Source organism: Venturia canescens, chromosome 8 (assembly GCF_019457755.1).
Source record: "Venturia canescens isolate UGA chromosome 8, ASM1945775v1, whole genome shotgun sequence".
Lineage (NCBI taxonomy): Eukaryota > Metazoa > Arthropoda > Insecta > Hymenoptera > Ichneumonidae > Venturia > Venturia canescens.
Window position 1 is genome coordinate 10390929 of NC_057428.1, and position 17113 is coordinate 10408041.

A 17113-nucleotide genomic window follows, 5' to 3' on the forward strand; every position below is an offset into this window, starting at 1 on the left:
ATACACACACACACACACACACACACACACACACACATACGCATACAAGAAACGTATGATAATAGTTTGTACGTAAACGAGTTAATAACAACGAGACGCCTAATATTTATTTGATTTTGTTCCTAAACTTCAAAGAGTTCAGTACATAAAAAAGAAAAAAAATACTTAAACGATACGAAGAACGATGATAAATAAAAAAGAAAAAACAATAAATATGTCGAACCATTACACTATTATTATAATATTCGAATAAAATACCGTCTTATGTACAGCTCTTTTATGATTTAATGTGATACCTTATTATTAAATAAATTTCATCGGAAAAGTGGAAAAAAGAAAATTGTCTGTGAAAGAGAATATTCGCGAGGGATATTGAGGAGAGAGGTCGTAATGAGATTCATCATTGTTTCAAAAAAGCCTTTATTCGTTATGTGCGTAGAAAAAAAGTAAGAAAAAAATCATCGGATTTTGTCTCTTTAGATGATTTTCTTAGACTCTGGTGTAGTGACGAACAGCCTTGACACCCACTTTTTTGTCGGACAAGTGCTGAAAGGAAAGAACACGTAACGGTTACCTGATATTTGTATATGTTTGAAAAAAAATTCTCATAACCGCGAGTACACGCGGTCACGTATGCTGTCACAATCGCTGTGACAAAGTTCAACGAAAAGGAGACTCGAGATTAACTTTTTTGTGGCTTATCTTTTTTCGTCGACTTAAAAATATTCACGAAATTTCATATTTCTGCTCTTTTTAACAGCCACGCTTTTTGTCTCATTTCTTTTGATGATGGAGGTTGCTTTCGAAAAGAAGAAACGTTTCAACTTACCACAGTTATACCGGCGTCGGTGAACTCGTACACGCGAACGGATTTGTTGCCATCGGGCAAGTCGGTTTCGGTCGTGAATTTGTCACCATCACGAGTCGTCACGCTCTACGATTAACAGGTAAAAATTCATTTTTTGTTTCTTCGTAACTGTTTATAAATCGTATTTGTGTTGTACGGCTTTGCTTCATCCGAATATTGATTTTTATTGCAGATTTAAAATTCAACGATTCCAAGAGTCTCGGGCAATGTGTGTTTATCCTTGAGACATTGGAAGGGGAAATGATGGATTATTTCCCCTTTGGAACATCCCAAAATGATGGAGCAACAATGTCCAAGTTTTGAGATGTCACCAATAATCAAATGTCCCACATTTCATCGGGTCAACATAAAAGAGATCGTGAAAATTGACGGAAAAATTTTGAATTTCGACAGAGGAGAAATTCGTGTAACAATTTGTGAAGAAATGTACAATACGAAGGATCGTGGATGAAATTTTAACGAACCTTGAGCACTGCACCGTGGGGCATCGTCTCGTCATAAGGAACTCCAAGTTTGAAGGTCGTGCTGGAAGTTTTACCTTCGTTCGTGACTGTGATGACGAATTCATCACCCTTTTCGACGACCTCAAGGGTCGGTTTGCTCTGAGCAAAAGCCTTGGCAGCTTCGGCTTGAGCAGCACCACCGACCGTCTTCAAGTATTCTTCGAGACCTTCGCTCTTAACGTGCTCGTATTTTCCCACAACTTGCACCATTTTTAACTAGAATTTTTTTTAATATCTTTGAAAAATAATGAATAAACCGAGGAGGAAAGATTTCACGCGAACCGAACGTTGATGTGTGACTCGAAAATCGTTCGCAACGAATGAAGCAATGATCCGAGTTTGCACACGGCTTTTATAAGCCATCCGGGCCCACCCCACTCCCTGGATTATGCAACTTTGCTATCCGAAGGCCTTCAGTCGTCGTCGCCGTCGTCAACGTCGCCGTCGTTCTCTTGCTGATCCTTAGATTAAGCTATCGGGAGACCTCTCCTCCCTTCTCTCTTTTCCAAACTGGGGGGACCGATGTTTCGAGAGGGAGTCATTCAAAGAGTTCCGAAGCAGCAGCCTCCCTTCTGCCCCTCCATCCGTCTCTCGGTCAATCGCCAACTATTTGTCTGACGCATTCATCGTCATCGTTGCCTGCGTTCCCAACGTCCACAGCCTCCATCGATTCTCGTTCTGTCTCTTCTCAGCCTTGAGCAGACATTGACCGGAACATCGCGGGGGTGGCAAGCGAGGGAGAGTCGTTCAAAGACCCTTTTCTCCTTGTGATTTTTTCAGGCCTCGCGAATAATCCGAATTAGTTCTGTCGAATGTGCAAAATTCAATTGTCCAATTGAAACCGAGATCAAATTTATTTGTGGGCAGAAAAAAAAGTTTTTTTTCAACATCAAGCTCCTGAGAAGAATCCATAACCGTAAAGCAGTTTTTTTTATTTGTTTTCGAGTTGAGCATTTTTTTAATAATTTTATCACGAAAGAATAAGATCAATATTTGGACTGTAATCGATGCATCAATCGACCAGATAAAAAAAAAGTCCTGTTTTCGTCGATATCGTACTTTTGACTCGCTACCGTTACGGATAACGATTATCTGATACGTGATTTGAAACGTTCAACTGATTTCTACCGTATTTTAAACGCAAATGAAATCCATACGTCGCTATAGATAGAATCGTCATATTTTCGTTTTTTGTTTTACTCTCATATTATTTCGGCCTTGGAATTTAAATAGGAAATAAAAATCCTTTTGCTACTCCAGTTAACGATTACGAGTGGATAAAAAAGGGCTTTGGGAATTCACGAGCCCACATAATAAGAGACCAGTCACGAATTGAACGACTAATTGCCACTGCGGTGGCGACGACAGGAAAGAACGAAGAGTTCGAGCCTGTACCTCTCATCAAAGAACATGCTACGCTGTAAATCGAGCTAACGCGATCGTCAGACGAGTTTTGTACAAGAGACCCAACTACAAGAGAACCGCATGAATGAACTCATATTCTCCATCATGAATATAAAGTCGCACAGTTGTACATTCGTATTTGTGTAGGAGTCTAGCCGGTTGTACGCGAACGATTGAATTAACGTACTCGGTAACTTCTCTATAGAGCATTAATAATACGCCCAACGAGGGTGGCGTGTTCGATAAGTGCATTACAGCCGCGCGCTCACACACACACACACACACATGCCAAGATCATATTTCCTTTCCTCGAAAATTTCGACGAAGATTTGTCCTAAAGCGATTATTCAGCGGTCGTTAAAATGGGTAAAAATCCTGCTGAAAATTCTCCTGCACTGTTAAGTTCTTTCTATCCACCAGAGAATTAAACAGAACTCTGGTTTTCTTTGAAGCCTTGAGCTGCGATATGTGACGGACCTAATTGATGTCCGCAAATTTTCAAGTGAAGATGTGTCCACGTTGTTCGCTGGATCGGAATAAGATTTAACTCTTCGGTTGTTTCTGCGTGGACTCGAATTATTTATTCCGATCGAATGAAAAAATTTGCCTTGGGAAAACCTTGAAGTCAGCGAGTCGATGTCTCCGTTCGCAAAAATCTTCTGAAGTCGTACCTTTGGTCACGATCGAGCTTGGAGTTTGTACCGCAAGCGTTTTTTTCTTCTGACAGAGAGAATCGAGGAACACAAAAAATCACAATTAAGAAAAGTTACGCAATTTATGAAAGTCTTTTCTCTCTCTTTGTCCGACGAACAACGATAAGGAATCGTCGCATTTTAAGTGAGCGTACATTTGATAACGTCTTCGGTAACAACAGAGTTTATTTTCTCTTTATTTTTACTTTGTTGACTGGGAAGAAAAAATTTGCAAAATCCACGAAACAGTGTTCAACGGATTCCATTGAGTCACAGGATTCGAGATAATTGCAAATTTAATGTTCCGGTATTTATTATTTGTTTTTCCTGTGGAAACGGAGTATAATCAGCCTTTTTCGTGATCGAAGCGTATATTTACGCGTCGTTAACTATAATCTTTCACACGTTATTATATAAAATAAATAATAAATAAATCTATGTACGTAAATCTCGCATTCATGAAATTAAATAATGTTATGAGATGTAGCGTGCCTAGTGCCTCAAAACTTCGACGTTACGGGAGTGAACGGCTCGCGATTATTGTTAAATCGTAATGCACAATCAGACAAAACATTTTGTTTTTTTAAGTACATAAATTCGTATCCTTTTGAGTTTGTGTGCTTCTTTTATAGATATCAGATGACTCTGCAGCTTCTATAGCTTACAAAGGCAGAAAAGAAGCGGTATAAAAGCTCCGATAGCGACGAATACCGGTAGCATTATCGAAGAGTCCTCGATGGAGTATGGATCGGGTGTTCGTGGGCCACTCGTATGTCGACTTCGAACCGTCGCCTCTTCTTCGTCTTCCTGCATGCCTTGGTACTCCTCGGGTTCCTGGGGTATGGGACCCAACTGAGGAACGTCTGAATCATCAAAAGCGATATTATTACATTGATTCTCCAAGAAAAACGTGTAGAAATCAGCAGATCAACGTGAAACGAATCGATAAAGCGATCGAATTTTCGCACCTTCTATTTGCCCTTTTATAACAGCTATAGCATTCACCTTTGGATTATCTCGGTAACCCTGATAACAAAAATAAGTCGTTATTATCGGTTTTTCATCCGAGTATCGATGAAATTGATCATCCTGTCTGGCTTACCTTGATAAATTCAACTCTTATCTTCCCACCCGAAATATCAGACTCTTCGTCATTGTAAATTAGTTTGCCTCTCTGAACTTTGAAGGGAATGTATTCGTCGTGAGCAATACCGCGTCCCACTCTTTCGAAGATATCAAGGTCCGTTACAACTGTATGATCCCCGTTGAGCACAACATCAAATACCTAAATACGTGGAAACAAACAATTTTTGAATATTATTTTCAGTTTTTAGAATATTTACTTCTCTGCAATAATAAAAAGGTTGTGAAGGATCTGAACTCCCTGAGAACTAGTTAAATGTTGCTCAATAAAAAGAAATGATTAATGAGGTCTGTCGATATTTTTATAATATTATTAAATTTATATTGAATAATTTTTCTTGCAACATTGGCAAATGAGTGGAAAAATCCACATCCAGCCGAGCATATTTTTCGACTATTTTAAAATTATAGTTTAGTTGTACTTTCTTAATGTTTGGTAAATGGAAAAACATAAAGTATTTCCACTGCTGACTGAAAAAGCTTTGATTTTGGGATTTTATTGAGAATAAGAAAGCATATTCGAGGCAGCAATTTTATCACTTTATATCATATCAGGCAACAATTTAAATAAGTTATCAGAGGCATGTACGAGAGCTCACACGGTAAACATATGTTAAACAACAAATATACCAAAGACAATGTTTGTTCTTGAATAACTACTTAAGTCTCATAATACTCTGAACATAATGAAAAATTGTAATTTCTGAGAAAACCTCAAGATCAAATTTAGCTAGAAACTTCCTTGGAGTGATCTGGACCATAATTATACTTTGACTGCAAAGGATTGTAAGATCTGATGGAAACTAATATGCGTACCTTCATGTTTGGGGAATTGAAGTAAACTTCGCAAAATTTAAGTATCATAACATATTCCCCATCACCATTGATGGGAATGTCATAGCCAAAGGTATCGTGATGATATCGTTCTGTCTGATAAAGAATCTGGTCCTGATTATTGGCCCGGCCGATAATCAATTGTTTACCATAATCAGAGGCTGTGCCCACTTTGCCCATTAACGGATCTCTCATGTACCGTATTCCATGACTGTCAGTATGTGCTTCACCTCCAGAATTGATAGCGTATATTACTTCGAGGCACTCACCACCGGGCAAAAATGTCTGAGTCGCGAGTAAAATACAAACGATCAAGTTTAATAATCGTTTAAATGACATCTTTAGAGGCTTGATCATTTTTTCCCTTCGTCGATAACACCAGACGTAGTACGGTCCGTTTTTTTCTTCACCCAGAGAAATCGAATAATTTACTTTTTGGTATTTTCGACGAGATTTTCATAACTCTCCTAGAAAGTATGAAAATATTGTTTAAGAGGTTATAAACGTCAACGATCGCGAGCTAACACGTTGTTGAATTTTTCTTCTGGGGCAACGTGGCAGTAATATCTGCTTCGTTGTATACGTACATCAATAAAATATTCATTTATCAGGTACACGGTGCTGACGATTTGCTTACGTATTCAAAAATTGTTATGATAATGATGATAATATTAACGAGAGCTTGTCCATGTCGGGGGGAACCATTTTTATGGTAATTATTCCTATCCTAATGCGCCACTCTCTTTGGGATTGCCGCCGATCTACTTCGTTCCTTATGCCGGTGGTGAAAGGGGTTAAACAATTTTATATTTCTAAAATTTTTTTTTATCTAGTTAGTTTGTCGCAGTTTTGTTGGTGATTGTAGAATCAAAACCGACGCTTGTCAAAAAAAAATATATTTAACAAAAACCTGTATGAAAGTTCAGCCGTTTTTTTTCAATTATATTTGAGATCCGAGTACCGCTAATCGCGGAGCAATCGTTTTTTATTTGTCAATTGAATAATAAAAACTATTTGTGCTATAAAAACGCTATGAAATTAATAAACAATAAAACTTGCATCGAAAATGGTTTGGTAAGACTAATTCTCTTATTTTCAAAAATATGATCCCTTATAAGCTTTACTGTATCTCAGTTTAATCTCCATATTGTTGAGGTGGACAAATATATGAATCATTAATAATATACAAAAAATGGTAACTTTAATGATCAACATATACGCAGAAAAGGTTTACAATGAATGAACATTTTATATATGAAAACGGTCCATATTTAATATTAGTTGGTTTGCATAAACGTTATTTCTTTGGGGCTTACCGAGGCTTGAATAGTAGTTTTCCGGGTAGAATGGGATTTCGATGAGGCAAAAGTTTTTTGGCCACCGAAAGCAACTGCTCCTGAAATGAGAAATATAGGGCAATGGTATTCAAATTGAAAATTGGTCAAAGTTCTGCCAGTAGTTTCACAAAAGTCCTCGTTCCTTTTTAGTTTCCTCTATAGCGAACAAAATCCCTATGTATAGTTGTAGTTGGTGTTAGTTGGTTGGTGTGGCCGTTTTCGGTACCAATTTATCCAAGCTCTTATTTGCCATTGGATAAATTCCTGTTCTTTCAACGAGCCAATCGCATTAGTTCTTACTGCATGTTGCACCCCGGTTGCATTCTGCATCATGCACCGTACAAGTTTTACGAACTTTACGGAAGGTCTCTGATTAAAGAACGGAGGCAGAAAATCATGTAATAATTAGAACCTGTAAATAATACGAAGAAGGAAAAACCGATCAAGAGAGAGACTTAATAAACATTTTTTTGGAAATTTCTGGGAACTGTGTGAGAAACGAACTATTTTTTTTTGGATAAGGTTTTTCGACCAATCATCTGCTCCATTGGTGAATGACGAGTGCTGTTACGATTGTAACCGCAGCCCGCAGCAGCTGTAGGCAGTTTAGGGCTATAGTACGAGCTTCCGCAGATTTTTTGACAATTTCTCCCTCCCCCCTCCATCTTATATTCAATTCTATACTGTTAATAATAAAAAGTATATACCGCATATACATATAAAAGAAAATAAACCTCGTGTCACACCCGGAGTTTTTTTGCTTATTCGTCTCCTTAAGAATTGTAACTGTATATACACAGTTGAATTACGACAATTTCATACGAGTGCCTCGGTTCGGGAATTTTGGGTGTTGAACAGAACAACGGGATTCTCATTTTATCATCATCGTAGCAAAGATAAAGCAGCATTATTTTTTTTTTAAATAAATTCTGTGTAGCAGAAGACAGCTTAAAACCGCACTTGAGGAGGCCTTATTTCGTATATGTGTGTATCTATATCGGTCTATTAGGTGCATATATATGTATATATGTCGCTATACGGAATGTACTTGAAAGCAGAATAGTGGCCGTTGGGCTTTGCGACATAACCTTTTCGCCAGTGCATAGCGTCCTCATTTGCAAATTTTTTCGAACATCAAGTCCATCGTTCAAACTTCAAAATTACAGAAAACAACGATACGTCCAGTTATCAACTTAACGGATATTATGAGAAGTTTTGGTAAGTTGAAAATAAAAGTGTGTTTCTGTCGAAATTTTTTAATTCGAAAGTATTCGTTTAATGTATTATATCTGGCTGTGGTGTTTTTAAAGATACGCCTACAATTTGTACACGTTTATTGTTCAAATTTTGTTTTGTTTACATCTTTGATTATCCGATTCAGGAAGATTCTATAATTTGAACATCCTTAAAATTTTCTTACATATTGAAATTTATTTTCTAATTTTCAGTAACATTGATATATTTTAATTCCAAATTTTTTAATAATGATCAAAATGTGTTTGGTATACCACATTTTAGACGATGCTTTTAAATAAAAATTTTGGTACCTTTGGCATTTTTGTGCTGCATATTTTTAGCAAAAACAACCTGATAGAAGAGAGTATAGTTCGAGACATGGATCCAGCTACAGCCATAGCGCTGTGCAAAGAAAATATACAACCGCTGCGTCATGGCCGTAATGCCATGCAATTGGGTACTGCTCTTCGTGCCCAAGAAGATTCCGAAGCCCAACAGATGCTCATGCAGGAAAAACAGTAAATGATATTCTTTTTTCTTTCTTTTGGACATGTGAGAGTAATCATATAAAGCAAACAATTTCATCGAGATTACTTTCACCGTGAGAAATCTATAAAATTGATGTGTCCTTCCTTCATGATAATTTGCAAGATTAAAAATTGAATCAAAGTTCATTTTTCAGGACCAATCAAATCCAAATTTAATACCAATGTCTATAAGAATTTGTTACAGATTGATATGACAAATAAATATTCCCAAAATTTCCTTCATTACCAGTTCATTCAAACCATTAATTCTGCTTTAGAAATGAATTTTTTTTAATTTAGAATATAACATTTGTGGTTATATTATTTGTCTATAAGTTTAGTTTCTGCTTGCTCATAATATTTTGTTTCTGATATCTTCCGATATTTTTTTGTTAATTTTTTGCATGGTTTCTTAACAAACTGTCAACAAACAAACAAATTATCAAATTTAGTATGAAACATTTTTTGTGGAGTTTGCTTAAAATGTTTTCTATCCCTTTATTTTTTTACGTGAAAGTATTTGTACCAAAAACAATTTCAAACCATACCATTTGTCAAATGATAATATTTGTGTTTCTATTCCAGGATGTACGAAGATGGGATAAAGAATTATATTGGGGATGATCCTTTGGAGAATTGGTACGAATATATATTGTGGACAGAGCAAAGTTACCCAAAAAGTGGTCATGAATCACATATTGGCAAGATACTTCAACAATGTTTGGCTACGTTTGAGAAAGACACTAAGTATCATCAAGATCGTCGATATGTCAGACTGTGGATCAATTACGTAAGTTAAAAAACGTAATTCTGTCAAGCTTCATAAACAACACCAGCAAAATTGTGTTCCCAGCTCTTGCTTTATATATGTCTTGATTATTTTTAGTCAAGGAATGTATATTGAAACCTGTTCGGTCGTTACCATGTACCCTGTATTTTAGTCGTTTAATTGAAAATGCACTGAACACTATCACAATTTTTTTTACATACTTTCAGATAAGCATGCAAAAAAATCCATTAGAGTTATACCAGCTCCTTTATAACAATGGAATTGGAACAATGGTTGCTGATATGTACAGAGCATGGGCTTTCGAATTGGAACAAATAGAGGATTACAAACGTGCTGACGAGGTATACTTGATGGGAATATCAGCCCTTGCTGAACCTCGGGAAGAGCTTGATTACGCACACAAGTAATATTTTCATTTTACATTACTTTTTCCTTGTCTCACTCATAAAATATCATAATCAAATCTGTTACACGAAAACCGTCTGATAGTTCATTAAAATTCCCAATTCGATTTTTATTTTTATAAATCACACAATTGAAACACTTCAAAAACTCTACAAAATGTGGCGATTTTAAGCGTCGAATAAATTTGTATTTTTGCGTTGACAGAAATTTTCAATTGGCTCTGGGTCGAAGAATGCTGGGTCGTAACGATGACAGAAATGAAATACCGTTGTCGGAACAACGCCAAGCATTTAGTTCGCTCCGAGCCATTAAAGCAGGAAAACGAGTTGCAAACGTACGAACCGGGCATCGTGTGCGAGATTACCTCCCGGGAGTTGTACCACAAACCGCTGCAACAAATCATGGTGCTCGATCGAACTCGAGAATTCAAATTTATCAGGCAAATATTTTATATTTTTGTACAAGCACTTTCTACGTCTTAGGATTACGAGCAACGAGAATTAAATCGAGTTCTGCCTCGTTCGCATTGAACAGAAATAATTTCTTATCCATCAATGTACTCATTGGTGGATTTCTTCATTTTTTAGTCTGTGTAATTAATGGAGCCACTTTTTCAGGATGAACTTGCCACCGTGGAGCCGAAAGGAGCGAGTATTTTGGATCACGTACCAATCGAAGAAACGGTGCACAAAGAGAATACGATTAAACCAGGACCGTGGAACAACGGAGCGAAAAAGTGTCCGCTCATCCCTTCGAGTATAAAGCCTGCGTTCAAAGGTAATGTCATCAATTCATTGTTCAGCGTTTCCAATGTTCCAACACTCGTTAATCTCATTTCTTTACATTTTGATCAGTCTTTTTCAAAGACACAATCAATATATTAATAGAGCAACCATAGTTCGACTTAATTTTATAGTAACGCGAGTAAATGGTATAAAAATACATTGAAAAATATACTGGAGAACTGGAAAATTTTCGAAAACATTTTCAAAGAATTTTGTTTTTAATATTGAAACTTCGGGAAAAATTTCGCTTTTGTAACGACACGTTAATGAAAGACTTCGGTAAATTTATTCGTTATTTAGTTCACGAAGATCAGCAGGACGAAAGTTTTGACATGGAAAACGTGCGGTTGTTTCCGAATCATACGCCATTTTTTGACGGCTCAAATTATTCGGAGCACGCGCTGGTTCCGGTATTCGTGCCAGAGACAGCCAACGCTGGTTTTATGTTGAAGCCTCACTATCCCAAAGAACTAGTTTATATGAATAATGCTGATCGTAGTATGGAGGAAATACGCGCAGAAAGATATATGCAAAGGTATGGAATGATTTTTCGAAAAAGCCTTTCCATTTGTCGTGGAAAAATGACATGGATTTTCGGTTATGAAATTAATTTCTATCTGTTCATCAAAGGTACTCCAAAAATTGTGACGGGAAAAATTTGGTGGAGAATTTAGTGGTGGGGCATGAAAGGGAAGCGAACGGTGGGAACAGTATGAAAAATCAAGTGTGCGAGGCGGAAGAAATTGAGAGACGGGAAAAGAGAAAATTTGAGCAAGAGGAAATAGCGCAACAGCGACGACAGCAGCAACGGCAAATGGAACAGCAGAGAAGGGATTTGGAGCAATACGAGTTACAGCGTCAAAGGTTACAGGCAGAGCAGGAATTGTTACAGAGACAACGTTACGAAGCGGAGACTTTGAAAATGGAGAAAGAACGGCGAGAGGCGGAACAGCGTGAGCTCGAGCGGCGAAGAAACGAGCAATTGGACCTTGAGCGACGCAGAAACGAACAGCTGGAGCTTGAACGACGTAGAAATGAACAAATGGAGCTTGAGCAACGTAGAAACGAACAATTGGAGATCGAGAGACGTAGAAACGAGCAGTTGGACATCGAGAGACGCAGAAACGAGCAATTGGAGCTTGAGAGACAACGACGCGAGGCCGAACTTGCGAGACAACGATGCGAGGCCGAACTTGAGAGACAAAGGTACGAAGCAAAACAGCTCAAAGAACTGGAAGCTGTACGCATAGAAGCAGAGAGAATCGAGGCTGAGCGCATCGAGGCCCAACGAATGGAGGCTGAGTTACAAAATTCTCAGCGAAAACCGCAAGCTGCCAGCTTTTTGCTTCATCGGCATCACACTCCTTCCGTTTCCGCTGAATCCGAAGAACATTTACTCGGACAAAGTTTGACTGTGAATACGAAAGAAGCAATGTCAGTTGTCCAAGATCTCTGGCATTCACCGTCCTTACAAAATCCTGGACCGATAATAAATCGTCCGATAACTCACAGGATTCCTGAAACTCGTACCAAACTCTCCTTCGACATACACATGGACAGCTCTATGACCCAGCAACACGCAATGTCTGCTACAAAAAGTGAACATCACCCCAGCACTCCGAGCTATCGCGTACAAAGTTATCAGGATCAAGAAAATCATCAACATTATCACAATTCTTATTCCAATCACGAACCTCAGCCTTATACGACCCATGGAATTCCGGATCCATATCAGTATCAGGTACCTTTGCAACATCACGATCACAGAGTTCATCATCAGCATCAACATCACCACCAACACAACGATAGAAATGTAAGTAGTCACTTATTCATTCTGTATGAGAAGAAAAATTCTGCTCATTCACACAGTTTGAATGTTTTTCCGCTCCGTATAATTGTTTTCGTCGTGCGGTACAGTTTCATTCACCTAATACAGTCATAGCTCCGAAATTACGTGTAAAGTTATTTAGAAAAATTTTTCGTCATCAAACTTCTGCAGAATCCCGAATATGCAGAACAAAATCCTTTTATCGTAATAAAAATAGCGTCTATCGGGTAGACATTGATTCGTGTTTGCTATTTGGTGTGGGAACGCATAAGCGTTACTAGCTTCTTGCTTTTCACATAAATGCTTGAGGGCGCTGTGGAACTTAAGGCTAAAAAGGGGGTTCGAATGTTGCAAGTTCCATCATTACACATTCTCATGTTGACAGTAATGACTTTGAAATATGAATATTTCAGTAGGATTTGTTTCATTTCTTTTTGTTTTTCAGGCCCAACACCATCAGCATCAAGCTCACATTTTATCACCACATCAACAGCATTCCCTGATGCACCAGGATCACAGTCCGTCTCAGCAAATGCAAATTCATGGATCTCAGCAGCATCATCAGCTGCATCACACTTCGCATAGTCAGCACCAGCAACAAATTCACCAATCTCCGCAGATGCATCAGCCTCCGCAGATTCACCAATCTCCGCAGCTTCATCACCATCTTCATCATCATTCGTCGCACCTGCAACAGCAGGCGCATCACTCGCGTCATTCCCAACAATCTCTCGAATCTCCACATTCGCAGCACATGCCAGCGTCTCACGTTCATCACCAACAACACATGTACGGGCAAGTGTCTATGCCACCGGCAAATATGAACGCTTATCACCAGCCACCGTATACGATGGGTTTGCAATGCTCTCCGAATCAACAGAGCGTAGAAAACGAAAAACAGTCGCTCCACTTCACTCCGTATATCGAAACTGAGGCGGATTCCAACAAACCTTACAGAATGCCTGATCAATTGCCTTATATCAAATCCCCCGGTATGAATCGTCGTGACTTAAAGTATCTCGAGAATGCTGACAACAAAGAAAACTCCAGTGTCCCCGTTGATTTCAACAACTCTGTTGAAGTACCCAAACAAACCGAGGAAAATTTGTACGTCGACGAAAGCCTTGGTACAGCTCCGCTCGCAGGTGCCAATGATACTTGCTTCACCGAGGCTTTTACCACGCCTCTTACGAGTTCAACACCTTTAACCAGCCAATTTAAACCTTCGTATAGAACGAAAGAAGTTGCGCCTTCTTATCCAACCCAAAACGTCTCGATGATGCCGCAACAAGGGTGAGAAAGCTTTTTACTCCCTTTATTATATCAAGTAATCAATTTATTTGACCGTATTATTCGTCCACAACTGCATAATTTCACCTCATTTCATGACGCAGTTATTCTTAAATGACTTTTATTTATTCATGAAAAATTTCTCTTTTGCGTAGACCATCCGATTCAACAGCGGGTGAACCTGAAAAGTTGAGCGTTATCATGGAATCAACGAGAGAATACGTTTCCAGTAGTTCCGGAAGCAGTGCACACACAAGAACTGCGGGAATGGGATTCGCCTCTGCTCGAGAAGAACTTTTGCCCATAAAAGAGCAATCCACGACTCAAGGTTCAATTTATCTGCCCCTGCTCCGTTTTTTTTTTCTTTGAAATCAACGGTTTCGTTAATAAATTCAGAATTCAATCGAATTTCTCGAAATAATTGCTAAATAATCCAGATTGTCTTCGGTCACGAAAATTAAATGTCAAATTAAAGCTGATAATTTGGTTTTAATTTGTTCCTGCAGAGAACGAAGGCAGCGATACTTTACATGTGCCTGAAAAAAGTTACGATGATCAGATGCGTGCCAAAATCCAAGCGGTCCACGCTCAGAGTCCCCGAACGGTGCAGCGCAATGTTGATCAAATAACTTCGGAAATCAAGAACAATTGTGACCTCAGAATTCCATTTAAACTCAATAATGAACCACAAACTGAAGAGCCAAAAGTCGACACGATGGACTGCGAGTTCCAGGAGCCCATGGAAGAAGTTGAGGAGGAAGAATTCGTATTGCCAACTGGTGATATTAATCCTTTTGATAAAGGCTTGATTGCTGGTCTTTTGAGAAAAATTAAATTCCCTCAGTCACAACACTCTGACGGATACGTCAGATTACACATTAATTTAAACAAAATTGTGCCTTCTAGTATGATTACGCTGGGTTAGTGCTGTTTTACACTATTCAACTTCTGGATAGAAATTTATGGTTCAAAGTGAAATTTATTCATATTATTCCGTAGGGACCGAAGCGTATGACGTGGAAAAGTGCCTTGGAAAAGGAACTTACGGAACAGTTGTGAAAGCGACCGATTTACAAACGAGACAAGTCGTCGCTTTGAAAACTCAAAAACCTGCATGGGTGTGGGAATTCTACATCGCCCGAGAAATTAAGGCGCGACTCTCGAATCCTCACATGGTAAAAAATCATTTCTCAAGAATCTAGCATTAGGCAATACGATCCCAGCCAAGAATATCACTGTATGAAAATTTCCAAACTTTGCGATTAGCCAATTTGTTTGAAAATACTCTTCTGATTTTAATAATTATTGATTTTCACTTATAATAATAGTGATAATCATTTAAAAACATTGAATATTTTTTGAGACAATTATACAAAATTGATGTCCGTAAGAGTATAGAAAAAAGTGGTTGTGAAAAACATTGGCATTTGCAGTTACGAGGTTTCATGGATATAACAAAAGCGTATGTGACGGACAACGGCAGCGTATTGGTTTCTCAATTCTCAAAATATGGAACACTGTTGGCAGTGACGAATCAAGTGAAAATAGCGACGGGAAAGCCACTGGTCGAGTGTCTGGCAATTTTTTTCACCATCGAGATGCTCCAAATTGTTGAATATCTTCACAAGTGTCAAATCATCCACGGTGATATAAAGCCCGATAATTTCCTCCTCATGCACTTGTACGTTGTTTCGCAAAAACAAAAAAAAACGAAACGAATATTTCAGAGTTATTCGCGTGTCATGAAACTTAATTTGCGAATTTTCATTTTTACAGACCTACGGAAGACGCCAGACCAACAATACAGCTTATAGATTTTGGGTGCAGTATAGACATGAGTCTTTTACCTGAAGATACTAAATTCCATCAAATTATAAAAACTCAGGACTTCACTTGTATCGAGATGCAAACCGGAAGGCCGTGGACTTATCAAACAGATCTTTACTGCTTAGCTGGTTCTAGCCACTGTTTGCTTTTCGGAAATTACATGAGGGTTTCTCACAACGGTAACCGTTGGTCCATAAACTCCAAACTACCAAGGTATATTGATTTGTTATAGAATTTTTTTGTGTTCTAAGTAGGGTGAATGTAGCTCTGAAGTTATTTGACGTTCGAAAAATCATTCAATATTTGTTAGATAGGTTTTTGACATTATCTATCAGCCGCGAGAACCCGGGCGAGTTCTCGAAGGTTTTTCCCAGACGCTTCATATTTCGAGAAAACGAGAACAATGTTTAACCATTTGTTTCCTCGAAATATCAAGTGTCCAATAGAAACATGTGTATACTTTTCAGTTACCAGTCGCCCACTCTTGTAACTGATAGATCACCTTAAAACATTTACGTTTACCATTAAACGGGCCAATTATTCAATTGTAATATAAGATCGATAAGTGGCAGAAAAGTTTTAATTTTCACAATGATATCCCATGTTTAATTTATTCTTTTTTTTTCAATTTTTTTTATAGATATGCGAAAAAGACAGTGTGGGAAATGTTTTTCACGCAGCTGTTGAACGTCGAGTCTTGCGAAGAGATGCCAGATTTGAGCAAAATTCGTATCGCAATGGAGGAATGTTTATGCGAAATTTCGGAATTCCAAGCAAAAATAAGGCAATTCGCAAATGTTTTGAACAAGCGATAACCCTTGAGAAAAATTTTGTGTCCGCGCGCATCCGGTATTACCTACGCTGTGCGGCTGTGATCTCAGTGAAGATCCGACGCCGTATATAAATAAAAAAGTTAATATTATCGTGCTATTTATTGTGGATATCGTTAACAAACCTGGTATGTATATATTTATATAAATATAAATATAATGAAAACATTTATATTTATATAAATAAATATATGCACTCAAATATACACTTCGTTTATGATTTTAATTACGGGATGGAATGAAATCCCTACACATTTCAATCGAGGCTTTGTCATAAAGGTTACACTTGCACATTTTCAGTTGTAAATCTAATTAAAATGAATTTTAGAAGAAAAAGAAGTTCAATTTCAATGGATGATAAATGATGCAACTTTCATTGAAAAGCCTTATTTCCCTGTTGCTCGATTAATATTTGAAGATTTAACATATACTAAATAACTGATACTGTTGGTCCACTTGTATAGAGAATGAAAAATGAAAAAAAAAATGACAAGCACAGTTCAATGTTGGATATTAATTTATAAAGATAAGCCTGATGGCGTGTAAGTTCGATTATTGACGTCCACTTGAAAGATATATAAAAATGTATACATTCTTACATGCACGTTATAAATATTGAACGAAGATTACAAGTTCATGGCATACCTTGAATTTTTATAATAAAATAAATGAATAAAAACAATACAGAAGGACTTCAAGACACAGAGAGAAAATTGTGACCGTGAGAAATTTATGACTGGGCCATTCAAACAAAATGATAAATTTAATTGGATTTACGTAATGCGATAGTTTATACACATAAATAATTATTACA

General features: G+C 37.7%; 3 protein-coding genes across 4 annotated transcripts; 1 reads left to right on the plus strand and 2 right to left on the minus strand.

The window, feature by feature from the left end:
• Positions 1–403: 403 nt before the first annotated feature.
• Positions 404–1709, minus strand: LOC122415369 (fatty acid-binding protein homolog 6-like). The gene is made up of 3 exons (XM_043427454.1): positions 1333–1709; positions 830–934; positions 404–546 (listed from the first exon to the last, which is right to left on the minus strand). Exons 1-3 carry the CDS (start codon positions 1579–1581, stop codon positions 490–492), a joined length of 411 nt encoding a protein of 136 aa, XP_043283389.1. The 5' UTR covers positions 1582–1709; the 3' UTR covers positions 404–489.
• Positions 1710–3635: 1926 nt separating this feature from the next.
• LOC122415367 (malectin-A) lies at positions 3636–6191 on the minus strand. 2 transcript variants are annotated; one of them, XM_043427451.1, is made up of 5 exons: positions 6032–6191; positions 5427–5911; positions 4570–4752; positions 4436–4493; positions 3636–4330 (listed from the first exon to the last, which is right to left on the minus strand). In XM_043427451.1, the coding sequence occupies exons 2-5, from the start codon at positions 5799–5801 to the stop codon at positions 4122–4124; spliced, it is 825 nt and encodes a 274-aa protein (XP_043283386.1). In that variant the 5' UTR covers positions 5802–5911; positions 6032–6191; the 3' UTR covers positions 3636–4121. The 2 variants fall into 2 exon arrangements, with proteins under 2 accessions (XP_043283386.1, XP_043283387.1); XM_043427452.1 differs by lacking the exon at positions 6032–6191 and having other exon boundaries at positions 5427–6024.
• Positions 6192–7109: 918 nt separating this feature from the next.
• Positions 7110–16661, plus strand: BubR1 (Bub1-related kinase). The gene is made up of 15 exons (XM_043425489.1): positions 7110–7999; positions 8359–8535; positions 9130–9334; positions 9541–9737; positions 9944–10178; positions 10357–10516; positions 10825–11059; positions 11155–12337; positions 12798–13645; positions 13798–13970; positions 14149–14562; positions 14642–14817; positions 15076–15323; positions 15419–15682; positions 16110–16661. Exons 2-15 carry the CDS (start codon positions 8396–8398, stop codon positions 16282–16284), a joined length of 4653 nt encoding a protein of 1550 aa, XP_043281424.1. The 5' UTR covers positions 7110–7999; positions 8359–8395; the 3' UTR covers positions 16285–16661.
• Positions 16662–17113: the final 452 nt, after the last annotated feature.

Excerpts from the sequence above, each read along its gene's own strand:
- LOC122415369 (XM_043427454.1), bottom strand. The coding sequence starts at position 1,581 with ATGGTGCAAGTTGTGGGAAAATACGAGCACGTTAAGAGCGAAGGTCTC. Across the intron at positions 935-1,332 it reads CCCACGGTGCAGTGCTCAAG|AGCGTGACGACTCGTGATGG; the intron begins GTTCGTTAAAAT and ends TGTTAATCGTAG. Across the intron at positions 547-829 it reads CCGACGCCGGTATAACTGTG|CACTTGTCCGACAAAAAAGT; the intron begins GTAAGTTGAAAC and ends CTTTCCTTTCAG.
- LOC122415367 (XM_043427451.1), bottom strand. The coding sequence starts at position 5,801 with ATGATCAAGCCTCTAAAGATGTCATTTAAACGATTATTAAACTTGATC. Across the intron at positions 4,753-5,426 it reads TCAATTCCCCAAACATGAAG|GTATTTGATGTTGTGCTCAA; the intron begins GTACGCATATTA and ends CCACGTATTTAG. Across the intron at positions 4,331-4,435 it reads TATAAAAGGGCAAATAGAAG|ACGTTCCTCAGTTGGGTCCC; the intron begins GTGCGAAAATTC and ends TTGATGATTCAG.
- BubR1 (XM_043425489.1), top strand. The coding sequence starts at position 8,396 with ATGGATCCAGCTACAGCCATAGCGCTGTGCAAAGAAAATATACAACCG. Across the intron at positions 13,646-13,797 it reads TCGATGATGCCGCAACAAGG|ACCATCCGATTCAACAGCGG; the intron begins GTGAGAAAGCTT and ends TCTTTTGCGTAG. Across the intron at positions 13,971-14,148 it reads AGAGCAATCCACGACTCAAG|AGAACGAAGGCAGCGATACT; the intron begins GTTCAATTTATC and ends TTGTTCCTGCAG.